The 20,874-nt window shown below is 39.8% G+C and overlaps 2 protein-coding genes across 3 annotated transcripts in view; both read right to left on the bottom strand.

Annotated features, from left to right (window-relative positions):
- GAREM1 (GRB2 associated regulator of MAPK1 subtype 1) overlaps positions 1–315 on the bottom strand; it is a 99,557-nt gene extending 99,242 nt beyond the window's left edge. Inside the window, exon 1 of the mRNA XM_058804092.1 lies at positions 154–315. Within this exon, the coding sequence (XP_058660075.1) occupies positions 154–274 (121 nt within the window). The 5' untranslated portion in view covers positions 275–315. The remainder of the gene's footprint in view (positions 1–153) is intronic.
- A 7,329-nt stretch (positions 316–7,644) lies between these two features.
- The window catches only part of LOC131563850 (ras-related protein Rab-10-like), a 32,128-nt gene continuing 18,898 nt past the window's right edge, over positions 7,645–20,874 (bottom strand). For both annotated transcript variants that reach the window (XM_058814040.1, XM_058814032.1), the window contains 2 exons: positions 17,165–17,266; positions 7,645–8,021 (listed from right to left, as the gene is read on the bottom strand). In XM_058814040.1, coding sequence (XP_058670023.1) covers positions 7,947–8,021; positions 17,165–17,266 — 177 coding nt within the window. In that variant the 3' untranslated portion in view covers positions 7,645–7,946. The remainder of the gene's footprint in view (positions 8,022–17,164; positions 17,267–20,874) is intronic.

Raw genomic sequence — 20,874 nt, forward strand, 5'->3', positions numbered from 1 at the left:
ACAGCAACGCGCGGAGCCCGCGGCGAGCGGGAGCCTCGCACCGAGCCCCGGCAGCGGCACATGCAGATCCAGACCCAGAGCGCTCCCGGCACCGCGTCCGGCAGCCCGCCCGCAGCCCGGCGCCCGCCCGGCCCCGCTCCCCGCCCCACGCACCGCTGTCCAGCCGGGCGATCTGGGGCAGCCGGTAGGTGCTGACGAGCAGGTCCAGGGGCACGGCCACCGCGCTCCACTTCACGTCCTTGAGGTTGCAGCCCAGCGGCGGGCCGGGGTCCATCTTCCCGGCCCGGGAGGGGAGGGAGCAGCCAGACAGGCAGCGCCGGAGGGGTGCTCCCACCCGGCGGGGCGGCTGCCAGCGGGGCGGGCGGCGGAGGGGGCGCCGGGAGGGAGGGAAGGAGCGGGGCTCGCTCCGCGCCAGGCGCCCGGGACGCGCGGGGCTAGGCAGAGGGGGAGGCCCGCCGGGCGCCCGCTGCTGCTGCTGCGGCGGCTGCTGCTGCCTCTGCGGCTGCTGCTGCTCCCGCCGCCCCCCGGGACCGGCTGGGGCCGCCCGCCGCCGCCGCCGCGCCTGGCCCAGGAAGCGCCATCCCAGCACTGACTAATCAACAGGGTGCGAGCAACGCCTGCGCAGCTGCCGCTCCTCCCCGCGCCGAAAAGGAAAGTGCCGGGCTGCCCGCCCGCCCGCCCGGCGCGGAGAGCCAGAGCCAGAGCCTGCCAGAGCCGCCCAGCCCGTCCCTCTCACTCCACCCTCCGACCGCTCGCCCGACGTGCAGCCCGCACTTGGGCTATGCATCTCTTATTTCAGTTTTCACCTGTGAGTCATGTATATACGTGTGAGCTCATGTATACAGGCTGTGCACTGTTACTGCACACGCAGGTATTACACATATTGCGTATTCAAAGGTCTTCAGACCATGGGAACGTTTGTAGACATTCGTTCTTCAAAGTCGCTTCTGTGATGAAATCTTATATGGTCTTCGTAAGATATTTTACTTAATGTTATCCTTTATTTTATGCATTTTGATCTCCAGGCTGCCAGACTTCAGAAACGCTGGGAAATGAAACCAGCAAAACTCCTGGGTGGTTGCACTGTACTGTGCTCAAGTTTGTTCCCTTCTGTGTCAAAACTGTTTATTTTATTGCAGCAAACTTGGCTACATTTAAGCCTTTACTGTTGACTAGAGACATAAAAGTGCCTTGCAGTGATTAGCAAAACGACTGACAACATCCACAGCCAACATCTCTCTCCAGGCTCCAGCTTCTCTATCTGTCCTTGAGACTACTGGGGATGGCAGAGCTCCGGGAAGAGCTGTGGTTCCAGAGCCTTCCTGCAGCTCACCCTTCCTCACGGCCTGGGTAAAGGGCCACACACTGCTGCGTGCCTTTGTCACTGCTGGTGGCACAGCACTGCCAGCACGAGGAGGGCTGAGACAGACACGCTCTTGTTCTGCTCTGCCACAGAGACTGGGACTTTATCCATGGCCTCCAAGATGAAACAGAGCCCGTGGAAACTAGTCAACATAGAAGATTACAGAAAAGCCAAGTTATCTTGCTTTTTGTGGATCAAGGTTGGCTTGAAGCTCATCCTACTGTGGGTCCATGGTTTAGCTATAGCGTGGCACTGGATTTTCACAACACTGAAAAACCTTTGTTCTTTACAAAGAAAGTTTTTCTGCTGTTGGATCATACCTACTAGAATAGGTAGCTTTAATATTTTTTTAGGTTACCTTGAAAAGATACTTCTTTTCAAAGTAGTTTTCCTTTTACCAAGTGCACCAAATGCTTTTCAACGGGCCGAGAGGAGTTTAATTCACTGATGTTTTTAACAACAACATCAGTGAATCAAGCTATTGAAGTGCAAAGCAATATCACAGACTGGCTCAGGTTGAGAGGGACCACATTGGATCATCTGGTCCAACCTCCATGCTCAAACAGGGTCATCCCAGAGGACATGGCACAGGATTGCATCCAGACAGTTCTAGAATAGCTCCATTGAGAGAGGTTCCACAACTCCTCTGGGAAATCTGTTCCAGTCCATGGTCACTTACACAGTAAATAAGGCATTCCTGACATTCAGGGGGAACTTCCTGTGCCTCAGTTTCTGCCTGTTGTGTCTTGTCCTATTTGCTTGGCATCACCGAGAAGAGCCTGGCTCCATCCTCTTGACAGCTTCCCTTCAGGCGCTTATAAACATTTTAAAGTCCCCCCAGTTATCTCTTCTCCCTTCTCAAGGCTCACAGGCCTGGCTCCCTCAGCCTGTCTTCATAAGAGAGATGCTCCAGCCCCTCAATCACCTTTGTTGCCCTCCACTGGACCATCTCTGGAAGCTCCATGTCTCTCCTGTATTGAGGACTGGACACGGCACTCCAGATGTGGCCTCACCAGGGCTGAGTAGAGGGGCAAGATCACCTCTGGATCAGCTGGCCATGCTGTTCCTAATGCACCCCAGCATACCATTGGCCTTCCTGCCCATCAGGGCACCCTGCTGGCTCATGGACAGCTCGTTGTCCACCAGGACTCTCAGGTCCTTCTCCTCAGAGCTGCTTCCCAGCAGGTCAGCAGGTATCAACCACTCCACACAGCTCTGTCATCAGTGAAATTGAGCACTGTTGCTAAGAGCATTACTGCTGAAATATGGAACGCATGGGTTTAGCTCATTCAGGTTTGATGAGGTGTCCAGGTGCAGTATGTAAAATGAAGTAGATCAGATCAGACTGAGATTCACCAGGACTTGAAGCACTAGTCTGTCAGGAATTGTTCTTAAACACTATCTTGAGTACCATTAATTCCAGGAGAGATATCATCTCACAGCATGTGTCTCTCTCAAATATCAGGCACTTCTGCTGTCTGGGAAGAAAAGCATCTTTCACATAGAAATAGTTACTCTTGATTTTTCTTGAAACATTTTTTCATTCTTCTGTACTAGATGTCCTACGGCCTCTAAATCTACCTTCCTATAACTGTGTTTGTGTTCTCTCCAACCAGTGAAAAACTTGTAACCACTTGTAACCATTTTACTGGAACAATGTGCATTTTAAAAAATTGTAACTTCTAGATACTATATAAATTTCATTCAGTTGTCTCCAGGCAGAGTTCATAATGCTCAATAGTACTTAAATGCCTTGCTCTTGCTCTTGGAGTCACTTTGTTATGTGTCCTAACTGTACTCCAGCTCCACCTCCTTGGAATATATTCTAATAGTACATAAATGGCATTCAAATCACCAGCACATAACAGAAATTTCTTGTTCTAACTGCGCCTTATGTATAATTAACACTTTAGAGATAATTTTCCTGATGTCTAGCAATGCCTTAGTGTGATCTCTTAGCAGTCTCCTACTGGTGTAAAATGCTAATGAAGCCACCAGACCTGAAGAGCAAATCTACCCTAGGGCCAGGGCCTCAGTTTCACAACGTCTTAGTTTTTGTCTATGTGACTTTCAGGTGATGTTCAGGGACAGTCTATGAATCAACAGAAAATTCTTGACATAAAACCATAAGCAGTGGCAAAAGGACCCAGAATAATTCCTGAAATTATTCTTAAATGCATTTTGAATTGACTTGCACACTGATTTCACAACACATTGATGCAACAGTCTGTAAAATCTGTACTATGTATGTATTCCATTGCCAATAACATTATTTTTAAAGCATTTCAGATCATCCTCAGTTCATATATGTGTTAACATCTGAAAAGGAACTGTTCACAACAATTTCATTTTGTATGAGTCTGGTAACATGCTTTACAGTGTTGTGTGCATACATCAAATAAAACTGAGCTTTATACAGTAAGTTTCATGGGAAACCATAATATTTGATATTTCTTTTAAAAAAGCCCCAATAATTTGCATTCCTTGTTCCTATGATTTTTTTTTAACCAAAGGCCCAATTTTCCTAATATTTACAAATCCTGTGGGATATAAAGAGGATGCAGTGATCATTTCAGATTGAGATCCTAAATTTCTTTCTCTGAATCTCAGAATTATAAAATTATTTCAGTTGGAACAAGATCATTGAGCACAACCTTTGACCAAACACCACTTTGTCAACTAACCCACAGCACTAAGTACCACAAGCTATATCTTGGAACACTTCCAGGGATGGTGTCTCTACCTCCTCCCTGGGCAGCCTGTTCCAATGCTTAACAACCCTCTCCATGAAGAAATTTTCCTGATGCCCAACTTGAACCTTTGTTGGCCCTTTCTAGCGAGAGTGGTGTTTATTCCCCACTGGCACACTCCTGTATTCTACAATGAATGTATTTGGAAAAAAGCAGTTGTTTTGTTCCAGGAGATGTGAAAAGGAGAGCACTCATGGTGCTCATGGAGTGTCAGGTGAAGCATCAGCTAGCAGGAGTTAGCATCTTACAAAAACTGCCATGGGAACCTGAGTATCTGCATTTCCCTCAGGTGGGACTGGATCATACCTACGCACAAATAGTAGGAAACTCTGCAGGAAGGAAAAATGAATTGAAGGAATTCCTTACTTGAAATTCTCATTTGCTATAAAGAGAAGAAATCAAAATTACAAGTTAATCTGACCCTTTTATATCTATTTTCATCATTAGAAAAAGAAGGAGGAATTACATGGATGCTTAAACCTAGAAAACCAGTTGATGAACTGTGAGTTCAGGACAGCTGAAAGTTTATCACGGAACTACTGTTGAAAGGCAAAACTGCAGAATTTGATCTCTACAGAGGAGGGAAAGGATGTGAGATAAAGATTAAGTTGGATGAATCATGAGATCTTCAATGACCTGAAATAAAATAGAAAGTAGGTCAAATAACTAAATTATTAATATAGATTATGTATGGACAAAACCTGAAAGATAAGCTCCCAGAAATATGAAAAATTGGATTTTAAAGAGAGTAAGCCTGTTGATAAGATGCATAGTAAGAATACTAAGGAAAAAATGGTCTCTTATTCCACAGAGGGGAAACTCTATTAAATCATCACTGGTGATGCTGATACTTTCAACTTCAGCCTTGAATTTTAGAAGGCAAATGATTTCACTCTACCACCACCAACAGAAGTATAAGGCTAGAAAAAGGAACAAATAAACTGGAAAATACATAAACAAGTTAAAGATTTTTGGACAGACTGAACCTGGTGAAACTCCGTTATGGTTCAAACTATGTTAAAATTGCTACTGATTATTTCCAAGAATTAGTAGAATGAGTGCCAGAAAACACAAAAGGAATTGCATCTCTCTCAAAGGAGGGAAGGAAATACCAAACTGATACAATATACAAACTGATCAAGTGATTTTCTACTAAATAAAGGTGATTTAACAGGCTTTGTGGATGGGGAGAAAGACTGAGGATCATAAGAGTTTCTTATAATTTGCTCCTATTACAAAAAAACTTCCAAATGAACGGTCTAGGCAGTATAAATACAGAATTATTTGGAAATAATTAGTACTCCAAAGCTGAAAGGATACATTGAACAGAATTTCACTTAGATCCATCTTGGATCCAGAACTATCCAGGACCTTCATCAACATCATTGATGACTGAACAGAGTGCACTTATATATGGAGACAGTATTTATAGCAAGAGGCTCCAACTATGTTGGAGTACAACATTACAATTCAGAGGGATCTTGGCAGACTGGAGCAACTGAAATGCCACTGAACAAGGAGAAGCAGAAGGTTTTACACATCCAAAGGAAAAATCAACTGCACAAGTATGTAACGGATAAAAAAAGCAGTTCTATGGATCACAAGTGGTGCTAGGCTACCTTGCGTTATGCTGATGCTGGAATGCATAAATAGGAGTATCACAAGTAAGATAATGAAAACATAATTTAAATCTATCCAGCTGTTTTTATTTAAACTGGAATAGTCTGCTCAGTTTTGAGGTTTACAGTCCAGGATAGTTGAGAACCAACTCAAGAACCTTAAGAGGAGAGAGACAAAAAGGGCAAAAGATTCTGAAAATCCAAACTACAAAGGAAGATAGGAAGGTCAGGAGTTCTCGAGAGGAGAGGAGAGGAGAGGAGAGGAGAGGAGAGGAGAGGAGAGGAGAGGAGAGGAGAGGAGAGGAGAGGAGAGGAGAGGAGAGGAGAGGAGAGGAGAGGAGAGGAGAGGAGAGGAGAGGAGAGGAGAGGAGAGGAGAGGAGGCAGCTAGAGGTGTTCTCCTGCATCAAGAGGAAAGGGAGAACCTACTTTCCATGTGTACCAGTTAGGTTAGGTATTAGGAAATTTCCTGCTTACCAGACCAGTTAAGTAAGGACTGTTGCCACTCAGAGACACTCTGAAATCTCTACCACTGCAGGTCTCTGACCAGCTTCTTGCATTTCATCAGGGGCAGCTGATCAGAGGTTGAGATATGATGAGAACCCAGTCAGACTCTCAAAATCCCTTCCAGCACTATTTCCTTCCTCTGCTATGGTTTTAATGAAGGCAGGGGTTGTCCTTTGTTCCTTGTTTTCATATTTTGTGAAAAGCACTAGCTTCAGTGCCTGGCCATGATGAGTAGTCAGGAGCAGCTGTAAATACAGAGCCCAGCCCATCCTTTTGTAACATTTCTGCAGGCACACTAACTGGGCTAGGGGCGTATAAACCTGGCACTATGCTCAGGCACACTTGGTCCCGTGTGCTCCATTTGAGCTCCCTTTCTCAATACCAAATTTAGTAATATTTTGATATTATGACAATCTGCAAACAGCCCTCAAAAAGAAGCAAGAGTACTTCAGAAGGTTAGTGGCATTTCAGAACAGTACGCCAGTGGGGCTAGTTATTTTGGATGTGCTTGGATGGATCAAAACACAGTTCTGCACAACAGCATTAGTCATTTAAAATGATGATAAAACAACCACATCTCCTATGCAAGGACAAAAAAAGAAGACAGTGTAGTTGCCACAATTCTTCAGATTTCTTAACCTGTGTTTGCTTTTTGCTTATCTTGCAGGTTTGAGTTGTGCTTGCTTTGCTTTTGATTAAAGAAAAAGCAACCAGCATCCTGATTCTGCCCTTATTTAAAATTAAATAAGATATTCTCCACAGATTTTAAAAACATTTACAAGTCTGTATAAAACAAATCTATGTGAGCAGAATCAGATACCTCCTCGATTTACACTTTTAGAAAACAACAAAAATACAATAAACACAATATCAACGAAAGCCTTTCATTGTGATCATTTGTGACAAAAAGAACATTTGAAAATGCAGGTATGCTGCTAACACCTGTCTAAATTATTTTAAGGAATTATGAAATTTAAATAACAGAAACATTATTATTATTACTGGATGTATTCTGTTGTTCCATGGTTTCAGAATTCTTAGGAAGGTCCAGAAACACACTCTAGTGGAAGGTGCCCCTGTCCATATCAGGGAGGCTGGAATTAAGATGATCTTCAAGCTCTCTTCCAACCCAAACCATTCTATGACACCAATCTTTATATGGTTTATCCCTTTCTTTCAGACATCACCTTTGCAGAGTCCCTATTCAAGGGTATTAAAGTAGCATGTATGTGTCTGAAATTAGTATAAAATAAACCAAGCCAAAAATTCTCTGAGATTTGTCTCAAGGGATTGCAGTAAATATCAGGTACTTAAAGAGATGTTATATGATTTCATATATCAGAAGGTTGCTTGTGTGATGATGTCAATGTTCATTGTATTACAAATCTGGTATAAATAACACACAAAAAAAGTGAAGGGTGTTTTTTAATAACACAAAATTAGTACCCTTAGACTTCATTTCTGCAAACATTTACATTCAAGCACTGTCACCCTGTGAAGCACCTAATAATTCCTAAATCAGACAACTGTTTTATCTTCACATTAAGAATATGAAAATATAATATAAACATATTAAAAAAATTGGCAACAATGTCTGTGTAATGCTTAAACACTGTATTTTTGGATTACAGGCTCATCTTTAAAATCTTTTATGTTCCTTTGTAACACTTGATATTTCCTGAAGAGAAAATGGAATAAAAAACAGTACTTTAGAATGCACAGCAGGTTCTCTTCTTAGTTTCATTTAGAGACACAACGTCTAACTCATGTAATACACCGGATTTCTGAAAAACAAACAAAAGCAAACACTTCATTAAGATAACTAGAACATAACAGTTGAAAAGTTTGCTTTTTCACATACTTTAATGTAAAATATTTGGTGCAGTCACTGGATATGTTTTTCCTTTGAATATTTAATTAAATGATTGAAGTTTTCTAATAAATTAGATGGAAACTGATGCCTATGCAAGTCCCATTTGGCATCTTCACATTCTTTAGCTGCCTCAAACACCTCTCCTAAATCTGAAGGTAACAGAAAATGTCTTTTGAGGAGTCACTACAAACCATATGTGCCAATCCTGTAAATCTTTACTCATATGAACTGTTCTGTAAGTACAGGTTCTTCAGCTGATTACCAATTTTAGCTAATTTTCAGTTAAGTACCCTTATCTTTGAAGTATTGAGCATGGTTTGGAAAAGTCCAGTTGAAAGGAACAGGTCACACAGAATATTAGTACTCACTGAAGAAAAGGCACAGGCTATTAACTATTATAAAGGATGTTAACTTGTTTTGTGAAATTCACTAAAATTCTGTTTTCTTGCCTCTATTTAATAACCAGGAATATCCCCGAATGGAAACAGCTCAGTCTTTATCATTATAAACTATCAAAATAGCACTCCACCCTTGTAAAACATTTATGTACTGATTGCAAAAGCAGATTGTAACAAAAATGAAAATCATCAAAACCAGGACTCTTCCTTTCAGCAATGAACTCAACTAGATAATTAATGTTGACCAGAGAAACAATCAAACCCAGTTGTGCAGTGCAGAACATGTCGCAATCTTGTTCTCTGAAACCATGAACACTGAACCCTGAACTAGGGCACAAAGACACACAGAATATTGTCACATGCCCAGGAAAATGAAAGTCCCAACTTTTCTACCTGCCACTGTGCTGCCTGTGTCTGGGCAGGTTTAGCAACCAAGCACAGAGAAATAAGTATGACCTCTGGATTCACCACATTCCTCTCTCAACCCAAACAGCCATAAACAACCATGTCTGACAATGAAGAAAGCTTCCAGAGACAACAACCATCTAAGCTGAATGAATGAAATCCAAAGCACAGGAGAAAAAGAAAGGAAGAAGGGGGAAAAAGGCATAATGTAGTACAGTACTAATCATGACTCAAAATTGAAAACTTACACAGAGAAAGTCACAGGGTAGTTGAACATTGACTACATCCAGAAAGAGTCACCTAAAATTACTCAGCTGCATCAGAAGGAGGGCAAAATATAAAGTCTCCCCCGTGCTACAAATAAGCTTTATGCCTCTTTGGCTGAGAATATTTATCACTTCTTAAAATTCCGGAGAAGATGCATAGAATTTGTTTCCTTTTTCTTTCTGTAGCCATAGTTCCAGCTCTTCCAGAATGCTGGCTGCCCTGTGCCAGAGCTGTCCCCACAAAGAGTGGCTGAGCTCATTCCTCCCTGAGGCTGCAGGGACCCAGGGAGGCTTCCACAGTGCATGGTGCTGGGGGGAGAACATTAAATATCTGGGAAGGGATCAAAAGTGATGGATGGAGGAAGGAGCAGAGGGCAGGAAATGTATTGTGGTGTCTAAACCCCAGGATGAATGCTAAAGCTGTCATCAGCAAAATTATTAGCAAATATGGTCTGACTAGAATATCTGAAGACTGTTGCTTACTGATTGTAGAAATTTCTTGTCATAATGAATTCTCCACATAAGAAAGAAATACAGCAGGTGCACTTTTACTTGGGGTTGTTAGTCTGTTTTTGGTTTTTTTGGCTTTTTTTTTTAATTTATTTTTTGAGTGGGAAGGACCAAAAGGCATAGCATTTTTATTACCCCTGAGAATTCCTAGAAATACTACCATGCAGCTTTATAGCTTCTGATTAGTTTTAACTTTTTACACAGTTGTGGCTATTATGATTTCTGTTAGGCAGAAATAGGCACAGTTTTTGGTAGTGTGCAAGGATAGACAGTACAGTTTTGTAAAATATTTTTTTAGGAAGACCTTTTTAAAAAAGGGAGCAAGGCAGATTCAAAATTACACAAACATAACCTTGTCATCTCAAGAAACAAGATACCACTCTGGTTTAGAGATAAGATTCTGAGGGGGAAATAAAAGCGTTGGAAGATAATGGTATAGTAAGAAATTTAATTTCACTCAATTGAGACTAAGAAATAACACTGAGCATTGATTGTTGTGAACATCAACTAAATAGGTTTTGTTTCACCCATGCTTTTTCTGGAGAAAACAATCAGTTTAGGTAGTAAAAGAGCTCTAGAAAAATCCCTGTTTGAATTACCCTGTGACTTTCTATGTGTGTTTCAGAATTCAAGTTTCACTTACTTAGAGGAAACAGGTAATTTGAAGATGTTGCAGATTATAATTCAAGACCAAATATCCAGTCAAAGGGGAGAAATTTACATTTCCTTAAACACTTAGGGTACTTATTTGCATCCTTACCATTTTACTACTCAATAGTACTTTTAGATGGTAAGTAAGCTCTTCATATATGCTTGGCAAGGATCCTCAGTACTGTTAAGTGATTAAGAACGATGAAACATATTTGATAATGCAACAGTTCTTATCATTTCTAAAATCATTATTTGTTAGTTCATCTACAAACCAGCCAGGACAGACAGACAAGAACCACCATTCCACAAATAAACAACAGTCATTTTAAAATTAATTTCAAAGTTGAGGACTATTAATCACTTCAGTTTGTAAGACTGTTCCATATAGGGCCTTTGTGAAGCAAATAAGGGTCTGGGATCCATTTAAGCAAATGTGCTGCACACATATTTAAAAAGTGCACATTCATAATCTAAAGAGATACTACAAGTCCTGCATAAAGCAACAATCAGATTTGGGCAATCCCACGTAGTGCTCAGCCTCAGCCAAGCCTTGGGAGAGGTGGAGCACCCCCTCTGCCGAAATTACAGCAGGGAGGTATGCAAATCTCCCACCTGTGAGAACAAGGCGGGCAGCATTCCTCCTCCAGGGCTCCATGAACACCAACCCTTCCAGCTCACATTTCAGCTCAGCTGCTTGGAACTCACTGCCCCACAAGTCAGCCAACAAACAGCCAAAAACTGAAAAGGTGAGAAGATCCAAAATGGTACCAAGAAGCTGGAGTTTCCGTTTCAATATCTTGGGCAAAGTGAGGTTTTGAAAATACCGCCATGGACACAGATGCCTCTGTACCCTGCAGTGATTTCAGTAAGATGTTGAAATTTCCTGCTATTAAATACTAGTTTTTCCTGTTAAATAGCACAGCAGACATGTCTCACCTAACTGGCAGGCATCTCTGCAAGCCAGTTTTAAACTTCCTGCTTAAAACTCCCCTTCTGGCTGTCCCTCCTGCCCACTTCTAAGCAGAATTTGTATCACTGGCATGCAACAGATACCTAGACACAGGAATTGTGATGAGATGGCTCAGTTACCTTTTTTTTTTTTTTTTAATCAAGGCAAGAAAGCTAGGGTAGAATACAAAGGAAAATGTAATGCAAAAACCCCAACAAACTCTCTGAAAGGTTTCTAATGGAGTAAATATATAAATCTTCATTAAGCTCAGCTGCACATTCCTTGCTGAAAACCTCCTCAGGTTAATGGTGGATCCACCTTCTCTAGCACCAATTTTTGGTATTTTGATACTGGTTAAGTTATTTTGAAGGTGGGGCTCACTGTGGGTTTGAAAGAGTGACAGGATTTTACTTTATCCATATCATGTTCCCAGTCAAAGTCAGACCTAGAGTGCTTGCTGAAAAATTAGAATCTTTGGAGAAACAAACAGAAGAGACTGGAACTGAGGTTACTATTATTTATAACTTCTTTAAATTTGAGGATTTTTACTCATATTAAAAAATGATCCTACTTAATTACTGCAATAATTTTGTTTATATTTAACAGTGATAGCTGACAAATACTGGCAGAGAACTTCATGAAATGAAGTTCCATATGACTTCAGTGCCTGACCTGCCATTACATTGAACTCAGTTATTAATAGTCCCAACACTTTTTATGTATTTCCCCTATATTTGGGAATTCAAATTACCAGTTCAAAATACAAGAGAGTAGTCTCACAACCACAATGGGCTGGACATGGTACAAGCAGTATTAAGCAAGGGCTAGGGATGTATTAGCAGGGAAGGCAATCAATCACTGTGGGAACAGGTAGAGGAGCAGGACAGGAGGATATGAGATCTGGCACAGCAGGATCTAACTGCTGACTACATTCCTCAAGGAATGTTGATGAAGGTCTTGCTCCCAAAGCCTGCTATTCCACCATGGCTGAAACATCTAACCCACTGGCAAACCTGGGGCTCTATCTCCCTCTCCTGTTACTACCATGTAGGCTGTAACAATGTTGTCCTGCAATTAGTTATTCACAAACTTGAGAGAACAGGTGTGGATCTCCTGTGAGGTTCATCAACTGTACAGATCATCTAGGTGATATCTAATATAGTTGCATCATAAAAACACTGTTTAAGAAAGCAATATATCTTCAAAGTCAATAACCCGCAGAAGCAAATGCCAGAAGTAAACCAAGTCTGTAACTTTCTTTTTTTTTTCTCCTGGAATTTAATTTGTTTAATTTGAATCATATGAAATCATACAGGCTGAGATATGGAGGCCTCCATAATCAATGGAGGGAGAAAGGCACCTCCAAAACACAATTTCATCCTAAAGACTCATCTCTTTCCAGACAACCAGACCAGTCATGCAAATTCTAGCTGGCTAAGATTGCATGCTAAGATGAGTCTCATCCCCTATACACAGATGATGTGATTAAGTTTTGATTTACATGACCTAATTATATGCTACTGTTTCCAGAAAAATATCTGGCTCATTCGATGTCCAGAACAGACTTAAAAAAAATTAAATAAGATAGCGTAGTTAAATTTTGCCTTACAATTGCACCAGCACTAAGTGGGTTGGTACCATTTATCCTCTTTGCTTTAATCTCTGTACCTCTGTTCCTACATGTGCAATGCTGAATATACCTAATGTTACTAAGAAAGTAAAGGAGATAAAAATCTAAAATGGATCTAAAGTACAGCAGTAGAAGCATTATGAAAAACCTCTCGAAGGAATTATTATTCTGTGGTCAGTACAAGATAAATAAAGGGCAAATAAAGCCTGGGGCTCCATGCATGACTAAGGGTAATAAAGAAACACTGAGTATGCACTGCAGGAGACATAGGGATCTTTTAGACAAACTAACAATTCCATGAACCTCAGCAATAATGAAATCCGATTTCCTATGGATTTAGGTCTTGAAGTGAATTAAATTTGATATCTGTGATGCATGTTCCAGCTGGAGTAGCTGGTTGGAGCATTTTTCAGTCTCTCTGTGTAGTGGTCTCTAATATTCTATGAACTAATGCTGGAGACTTTCCTTCTGCAGAGTACTCTGCCTCTCCCCTTATTTTCAAAAGGAACTACTCAGGAACTTAATTATCTTTTAGTTAGATCTGTCAAATTTGTTTAAAATCAGCTAAAAAGTTCCAAAGGTACTTTAAGAGCAAAGGAATAGAAAACACGGTATAATCACAACAATCTTGTTGCCATAGGAAAGAAGTGTAAAGAAATGAAGGAAGGGCAAAATTGAGGCCTGTTACTTCTGAATGTTCATCTCAAATGACATCCAGCTGTTAAACATTAAATGTTACTCTCAACAGCACAGGGCAAGGTCTTAAATGGATTTTCACTGCTCTCTACTCAGGAGATGTATGTTTATTTAATATGATTAAAATAGTCTTATTTTACTCTTGGGAGGTAGGCAGAATATAAGTTTTTGGTTAGTTTTATTGCAATTTTCAGAAAAAGGTGAGAACTTCATTTTTCTTTTTTTTTTTTTTTTAAACAGAGTTCTCTCCCAATCCTAATTTAGGAAAATACCAACAATCATACCCAAAAGGACACATACAAAGGCTTGTAATATTTTTTTGAAAACCTTGAGAACACTACTGCTTGACAGGCATGAAACCAAAGAACACAAAAGAGCAAATGTTAACTGCATTCTGGGTGGTATTTTTTTGGTTTTGGTTGTTTTTAGAGGACTGACTCACAAGTTCAAATAGTTCACTGGCAACCAGAAGCATTGTTAAAGAACAGCTGTCATCTATTAATGAACAGGTTTTGGCATATCTGAGATTCATGAGACTTGTGAATAAATAAAATACTGTTATTTGTCAACATGTCTAAGCAAACTCCTGGAATAATCTATGTCATTAACATTCATTTCCAGTGCAGCCTTTCAATGTAATCAAATTGGTTATTATTGACCTTTTCCAAAAACTCATCAGTCAGAGGAAGTTAAAACTCCTCTGCATTCACTTATTATTAACTGATTGGTTTGAATATTGTCAGTTCTCAGAAATATGGCATGACTCCTTAGTTGTTACCAATGTAAGCAAAAAAAAACTAAAAAAAACCATCTGATGATTTTCATGAGATTGCCCATGTAAATTAGAGCTGCAGGACCAAGACCCAGCATAGAACAGTTGAGATGAAAAGTATCTGAAAGGTCAAGCAGCACTTTAGTTATCCAGTTCACTGGGATGCAGAAGTCTTCTCTCTCCCTTAAGCCTACTACAAGAGAAACTGCAAAAAGAGATGGGAAAATGCACTACAAAATAGTGACAATACACTGAAACACTTGTGATTTTTTGTTTTGTGTTGTTTAAATGTCTTTAATGTGAAACTTTTTAATATGTTTTTTTTCCCCAACCCACCACTGAACCACAACCTGTTCTAAACTTTGAAAGAGTCAAGAAGTTCAGTACTTCTGTATGAGCTCTATAACTCTGGATATGAATCTTCCCCATCTACAGGAGTGCTTTGTGTAAATGAAGTTAGTAAGGACATGTCCACAGTAGATGGCAAGCAAGAATGTACATAAAAAGTCCTAGATTTCCTCAGATTAATACAGTCTACTGCAATGCATCTCAGAATGGTCTACTGCCTGCCAGCCTACCCTGCTTATTTATCTTATCTCTGAGTAGGCTTCACGCACTTCCCAAAAGCGTGGCCATAATAGACTGTCCTAGGGAGTTCCTTTCTTCTGTGGGACTGGGAAAGCAATGATGTGCTCCCACTGAAGCATCTCATCAGTCTGGAACAGATGGTCCATTGCAGAGGGCAGGGAGGTCTGATATCCCCAGGCACAGGTGCCTTGGGCCAAAACACTGTGCAAAGCTGTATCTCCTTTTTACAATCAGAAAATACGTATTTCAGCACTACCAAGTGGATGTATGACTGAAATTATCTCAGACTGGCATCTATCATGTCATTTTTCACAGCTACTAGTCACATTTGCTACTGCATTTTCCATTCTCCAAAATTTCATCAGTTAGAGGAAGTTAAAATTCAAGTAGTACATTCAGATTTCACAGTTTTGTGAACAGGCAAATTATTTTGTCGAACCTGAAAACCATGATGAAACTGTATAGTGGATTTTTTTTTTCCCCAGCAAACTCTTTCTTATCAGGCCAGTGGTAAAACCAATTGGGCTAAAGGGCCTTTTGTTTAAATCAACAAATGCATTTTACTAAAAAAGGCAAATTATACACCAAAGAAATGGTACATGATGCCTCATCAGGATTCCAAATATTTTTAGCTGAGGTGAAATGTTACTACAGACAAATATGACAAATTCTCATGGGCACATTTTCCAAACACACATACATGCAGGGCATATAACTGTTTAAAGCAGTTCTAATTAAAACCAAGCAGTAGTGTAACATGTTCAACGTGGCCTGAAGTTTTTTGCCATGTCCAAACTACAAACCCCATGAATTTTCATGAAGGTGGGCAGGAATACTGAAGTTTCACTTACCATAAAGTAAGAGTAGCCAATGTTAATGTGAAAAATACCCAAACATCATTTCTGCATGTGCAGAGAATTCTCTTAGATATCATCCAAACACACTCTGCAGAAATGCTCACTTCACACATATTTGTCTTTGCAGTAGTTATGATCAGAACTATTGTTTTGTAGTTTTCATGTTTCATACTAACAATATATTCTCTATGTACAGTAGACAATGTCTTTTCCATTTACAGCAAAATCAGAGTTATTTTACTTGAGACTTTTTTCCAACAAGCTCAGTAACTCAAGGGCCTGCCATTTTCCTCCTGTTCTAAACAATATTTAACTGTTCAGTTGCTGAGCTTCACTTTTATGTCAAAGTAACCAAAATATTTTTTTGCCTTTTTTTTTCCTTCCCCAAAATAACCAACTACAACTTGTGTTACTGTGTAGTATGGCAAGACCCTGATTTAACAGCACCATCCCCTGACCAACCCCTATGGCTACTTAATCAAAACACTGCTACTTGTGACTGTGTCAGTAATTTTGCTCATTTATCTTTATTATGATTTGAAGAGTATTTGGAGTGGAAGGTTAGTTTTGTACAACTAATATTGGTGATGAATGGCAGTGATAATACATTGCATGAAGAACATCTATTAAAGTCTAAAATAATACTATGCTGCCTAAAAATAAATTGCAATGCAAAATATTTTCAGAGCTAATGAACAATAATTCAGTCCTACAAAAAACCTGCAACTTTGAGGAGTAAGGACCTTTAAGCCAACACACTCAAGTTAGAGAGATGCTGATTCTGACAGATACAATATTGATTCTACCACTAATTAACTCAAATCTTTAGGCCCTGATAACTCAAAAGCACTAGTGTAAATCAACCAAACAAACAGCTATGAACCTTGGATAAAACATTTGATTGCTGAACATAAAGCTCCACTGATTCCATCATCATGTAGCATTTTCACTGTGTGCACACTCTGCAGAAACCCAGAGGAAAAAGGAATCTTCCTGGCACAGAAGTGGAATTATTTGGGAGCTGTTAACCTCTCCCTTAAAGGAAAGTATGAGAAATAAAGCCACAAATGCAGACTTCCTGAATTTTCACTTTCTCTCTGAACTGTGTTGTAGCTACTCACCTCTTCTATTTTTCTCTTCTCCCACGATTCTTCTCCCCCATGTTCCTCCTCTGTATGCCTGCAGCTACAGGATTCCCCCAAAATACTAACTCCAGAATGCAAAAACAGCATCAGCTGTGCTTTGCTCAAACTATTCTGTAGTTACAACCTTATTTACCCAATCTGACAAGAAAAATCTCCCATCTTCTTTCTCCTTGGAAAAGAAGCCTACCTTTTCCAGGATTTCCTTAGTCAAGACTGAGAATGCATGCTCAATGTTCACGTTTTCTTTGGCACTGGTCTCAAAGAATGGCATTCCGTATTCCCAAGCAAGCTGAAAAACAAATGTAGGAAATGGGATGAACATTCTTCAGGAAAAAAAACAGTTCCTAATACTAGCAGCAAGCAATATGAAGGTGTCCTGACTGCTCCATAAAAACCCTAATTGAGTACATGACTGCTCAGTAAAGTACTCTATATTCATCCTCAGTTTATAAATTTCAGGTACCTTTTAAAACATTCTTCTTAAATTTTTGTGTTTTCAAAACAACTTTTTTAACCAATCTTTACTTGCAAATAACAAAAATAAAATCCAGTGGGTCTGTTCTCAGTGTTTTGATTTATTTGCAAAATGAACTGTCTCCTAAGCAATTATTTAGAGGAAACTAATGGAGTGCCTGCAGATAAAAATATGACAAGAACTGTTGAAAAAAAGTGGCAGGATGAAATACAAAAAAGAGATGTTCCTTTATGCTAGACAGAGAGAAGCACAGAGATAACAGACAAGCAAAGAAAACATATGCATGTAAAATGATATTATGGTAAAAGGAAAAGAGAGAAAATACTTAGATGGGCAGCATAGACTTTACATTGGTTGGTTTTCTTTAATTTATTCCTGTTGTCTTATTTCCAGTGTATTTCCATTGCAGATAGCTTTGAGTTATGTTGGCATGAATAAAAACCTTCAACACAATATATATACAATAATCAGACTTCATAGTTTTAGTCAAAATGTAATAAAGATTACACTAGAGGTAAAAAAAATCAAAGTAAGCAAAATGGTTTCCTTTCCAAAATGCTTCAAGAAGTTGTAGTTCTGAAAATAAAGATGAAATCTAACTGATTCATTAGACAGAGACCACTTCATAACTTCATAAGGGATTCTGAAACTCAGTGGACTGCTGTGAACTGTTTTTGGTACTGCAGCAACTTGTTACCGAAAGTTAAGATCATTCAGCTATTGCCAGTACAAAACAATGATGCATAAGGGTTCATAAAGAAAAAGACAAGCAATAAAAGAATACTGGGCTAATAAAGTAGAGAGAACTACTGGCTTGCTGATTATAAAGTACTATTAAATGCCCTTCTCTTTCTTGTGTCATGTAACAGGTTCCTAGAAGTTACCTATTTACAAACTTTGATGAACACAAACCAACCCTTTAAATTGTGGAATTGCAGAAATAATTATGAAAGACAACCCCACTTGAAATGAGGCTACTGCCCACACAGTACTGGGTCAGGCATGGCTTTTCCTACAGAAATGCTCAAATCCACCAACGATGGAGATTCTGTAGCCTTTATAGGACCCTCTTTCATGGCTACATCAACATTCTAGTGCAACTGGTTCTCCTCAACTCCAACCTGAACCTCCCAAGCCAGGACTTGTGTCTGCTCCCCATCTGTTTATTGTCTGTCTCCACTGAGAAGAGTCCATTTCTGTCATTCCTTTAGTGCCACTTCAGCTGCAGCAGACCAGTAACTGCTCCTTAGCCTGTTCTTTACTCAGCTCCCTCTCCTCATGGAATACCAGTACTAGACACCAATCACCTTTATAGCTGTCTGCTGGACCAGCTGCAGTTTCTCAACACCCTTCTTGAAATAGGAGAGCCAAAGCTGGACACAATATTCCATGTGGCCTTGTCAGCACTAAGTAAGGGGGGGTAATAATTTCCCCAGATCCACCATCCATTACCCTTCTAATGTAGTCCAACACCTTTAAAGCCATGAGGGAACATTGCTGACTTATATTCAAGCTGGTGCTCATTGGAACTCATCAGTCTTTTGTAGCAGGGCAGTGACTCATGCCTTGGGTTATTCCATCACAGATGCAAATCTTTGCACTTCATGAACTTCATGATGTTTCCCCTGGCCCAGCTCCCAGGTTTATCAAGGTCCCACAGAATTGGTGTTCTTTTGTGTGGTGTGCCAGTCACACCCCTTAACCTCATGTCACATGCAAATCTCCTTCTATCATCAGCCAAATCACCCATGAAGATGCCAAACAATGTGACTGAGGCAAAGCTGACTGCCTATAGTTCCCAGAACCTTCTTCCTTGCCTTTTTTAAAAGACACATCATGGCATCAAAAGGGATCTCTTCTAACCACCATGTTTTCAAAGTTGACTGGCAGTGGCTCAAATCACAATGATGAGCTCTTACAGCACAACTGGGAGAACTTCCTCATGTCTATAGGCACATCCAACTTTCCTAAGCAATTTCTAATCCAAAGCTTTCACACTGCGGGCTGACCTGCTCCTTCCCAAACCATCAGGGACCTGCACAGGCCTGAGAGCAAGCTCTATTTGTGAAGACCAAATAAAAGAAAAATCAAATCAAATAAAAAAACCTTGAGTATTTGAGCCTTCTCTGTATCATGTTACTACATTCCTCACCACACCTATCAATGCACCCCCATTTTCTCTGTATGTGCACAATATTGGTCACAGAAGATTAATGTCTGTATTTTTTAACTTCACCCTGCATACTGCTAAACTCTGTGGCAAGCAAGTCCTCCAAGAGTGCAGCTCAGTGCAAAACCCCTCACTGGTCCAGTTGAAAGTATGAACATGTATTTGGCTCCTCCCTGTCTGAAAGACCATAGAAAAGTGTATTCAAATAACTACTTTTTTTCAGCTTTGGGAGCATCTTGAATAGATTCATAACTAAAATACCTAAATACATTTACAAACCTGTGGGAATTATGCTACTGAGAAATGATATTTTATAATATACTTGATAACCGTTTGGAGAACTTGTCTTGAAATAAGCTTGTATCTTACCAACAACAATAAAATAAGTAATGCTAATACTACTTCCTAGCAAAGTGCTGGTGGGATTTCTTAGTGTTGAATCAGAGAGATATGTCTGAAATATTCCAAAAACGTGCAAAGTTCTATTATGTGTGAAAAATCAGCTTTTAAAGTATAAATCAGCTTCAGCTATGAAGACAGCAAAAGCAAAAAAAAGAAAGAGGATTTTACTTGGCTTTTTCTGTTAGAGAGATTGGATAGGAGAAAACCAGCCACATTCTACCAAGTCATATAACCTTCAGCATTTTTTATCTTTCAAGGAAATTGATAATCATATTGGGGGATGAACAGAGAAACCCAAGAAGGTTGAGTTAGAACTTTTATGTAAGTGAATAAGAAGCAATTAATACAAGAAAATTATACTTCATAGTGTTAAAATTAAATATCTCAATTTCTGAGTGATCACAATTACATAAGTTTGTACAAAATGAATTATTACATGATTTTGAGCAAAAAGAAACAACAGAATAATTTCTCAGCATTAAACTGAAATGAAATTGTACATGACAGCCACTCAGTTTAACAGATTTTTACAGAAATGCCAATATAGATTATGAGATTCCCAGGGAACCTAGAGTTCTTCTGTGCAAGAGACTGAACAGAACAACACTTAAAGCTCATTCTATCAGGATAATATGAAATATGTAACTACAAACTATTATTTGTCAAAGTTAGAATCAAACTGTTTCCCCTCTTAATTAGGATATTTTCTTCTTTAGAGTGGAAGGACAATTACTGTCTCTCTCTCTGCTAACAAATCTTTCTCCAGCACATTCAGTCAGATCCTTTAGCACTTTTAAATCATATTAAAAGAAGAAGTATTATAACAGAAGAGTTGCCTTGACTCAAAACA

This window comes from Ammospiza caudacuta, chromosome 1 (assembly GCF_027887145.1).
Source record: "Ammospiza caudacuta isolate bAmmCau1 chromosome 1, bAmmCau1.pri, whole genome shotgun sequence".
Taxonomy (NCBI): Eukaryota; Metazoa; Chordata; class Aves; order Passeriformes; family Passerellidae; genus Ammospiza; species Ammospiza caudacuta.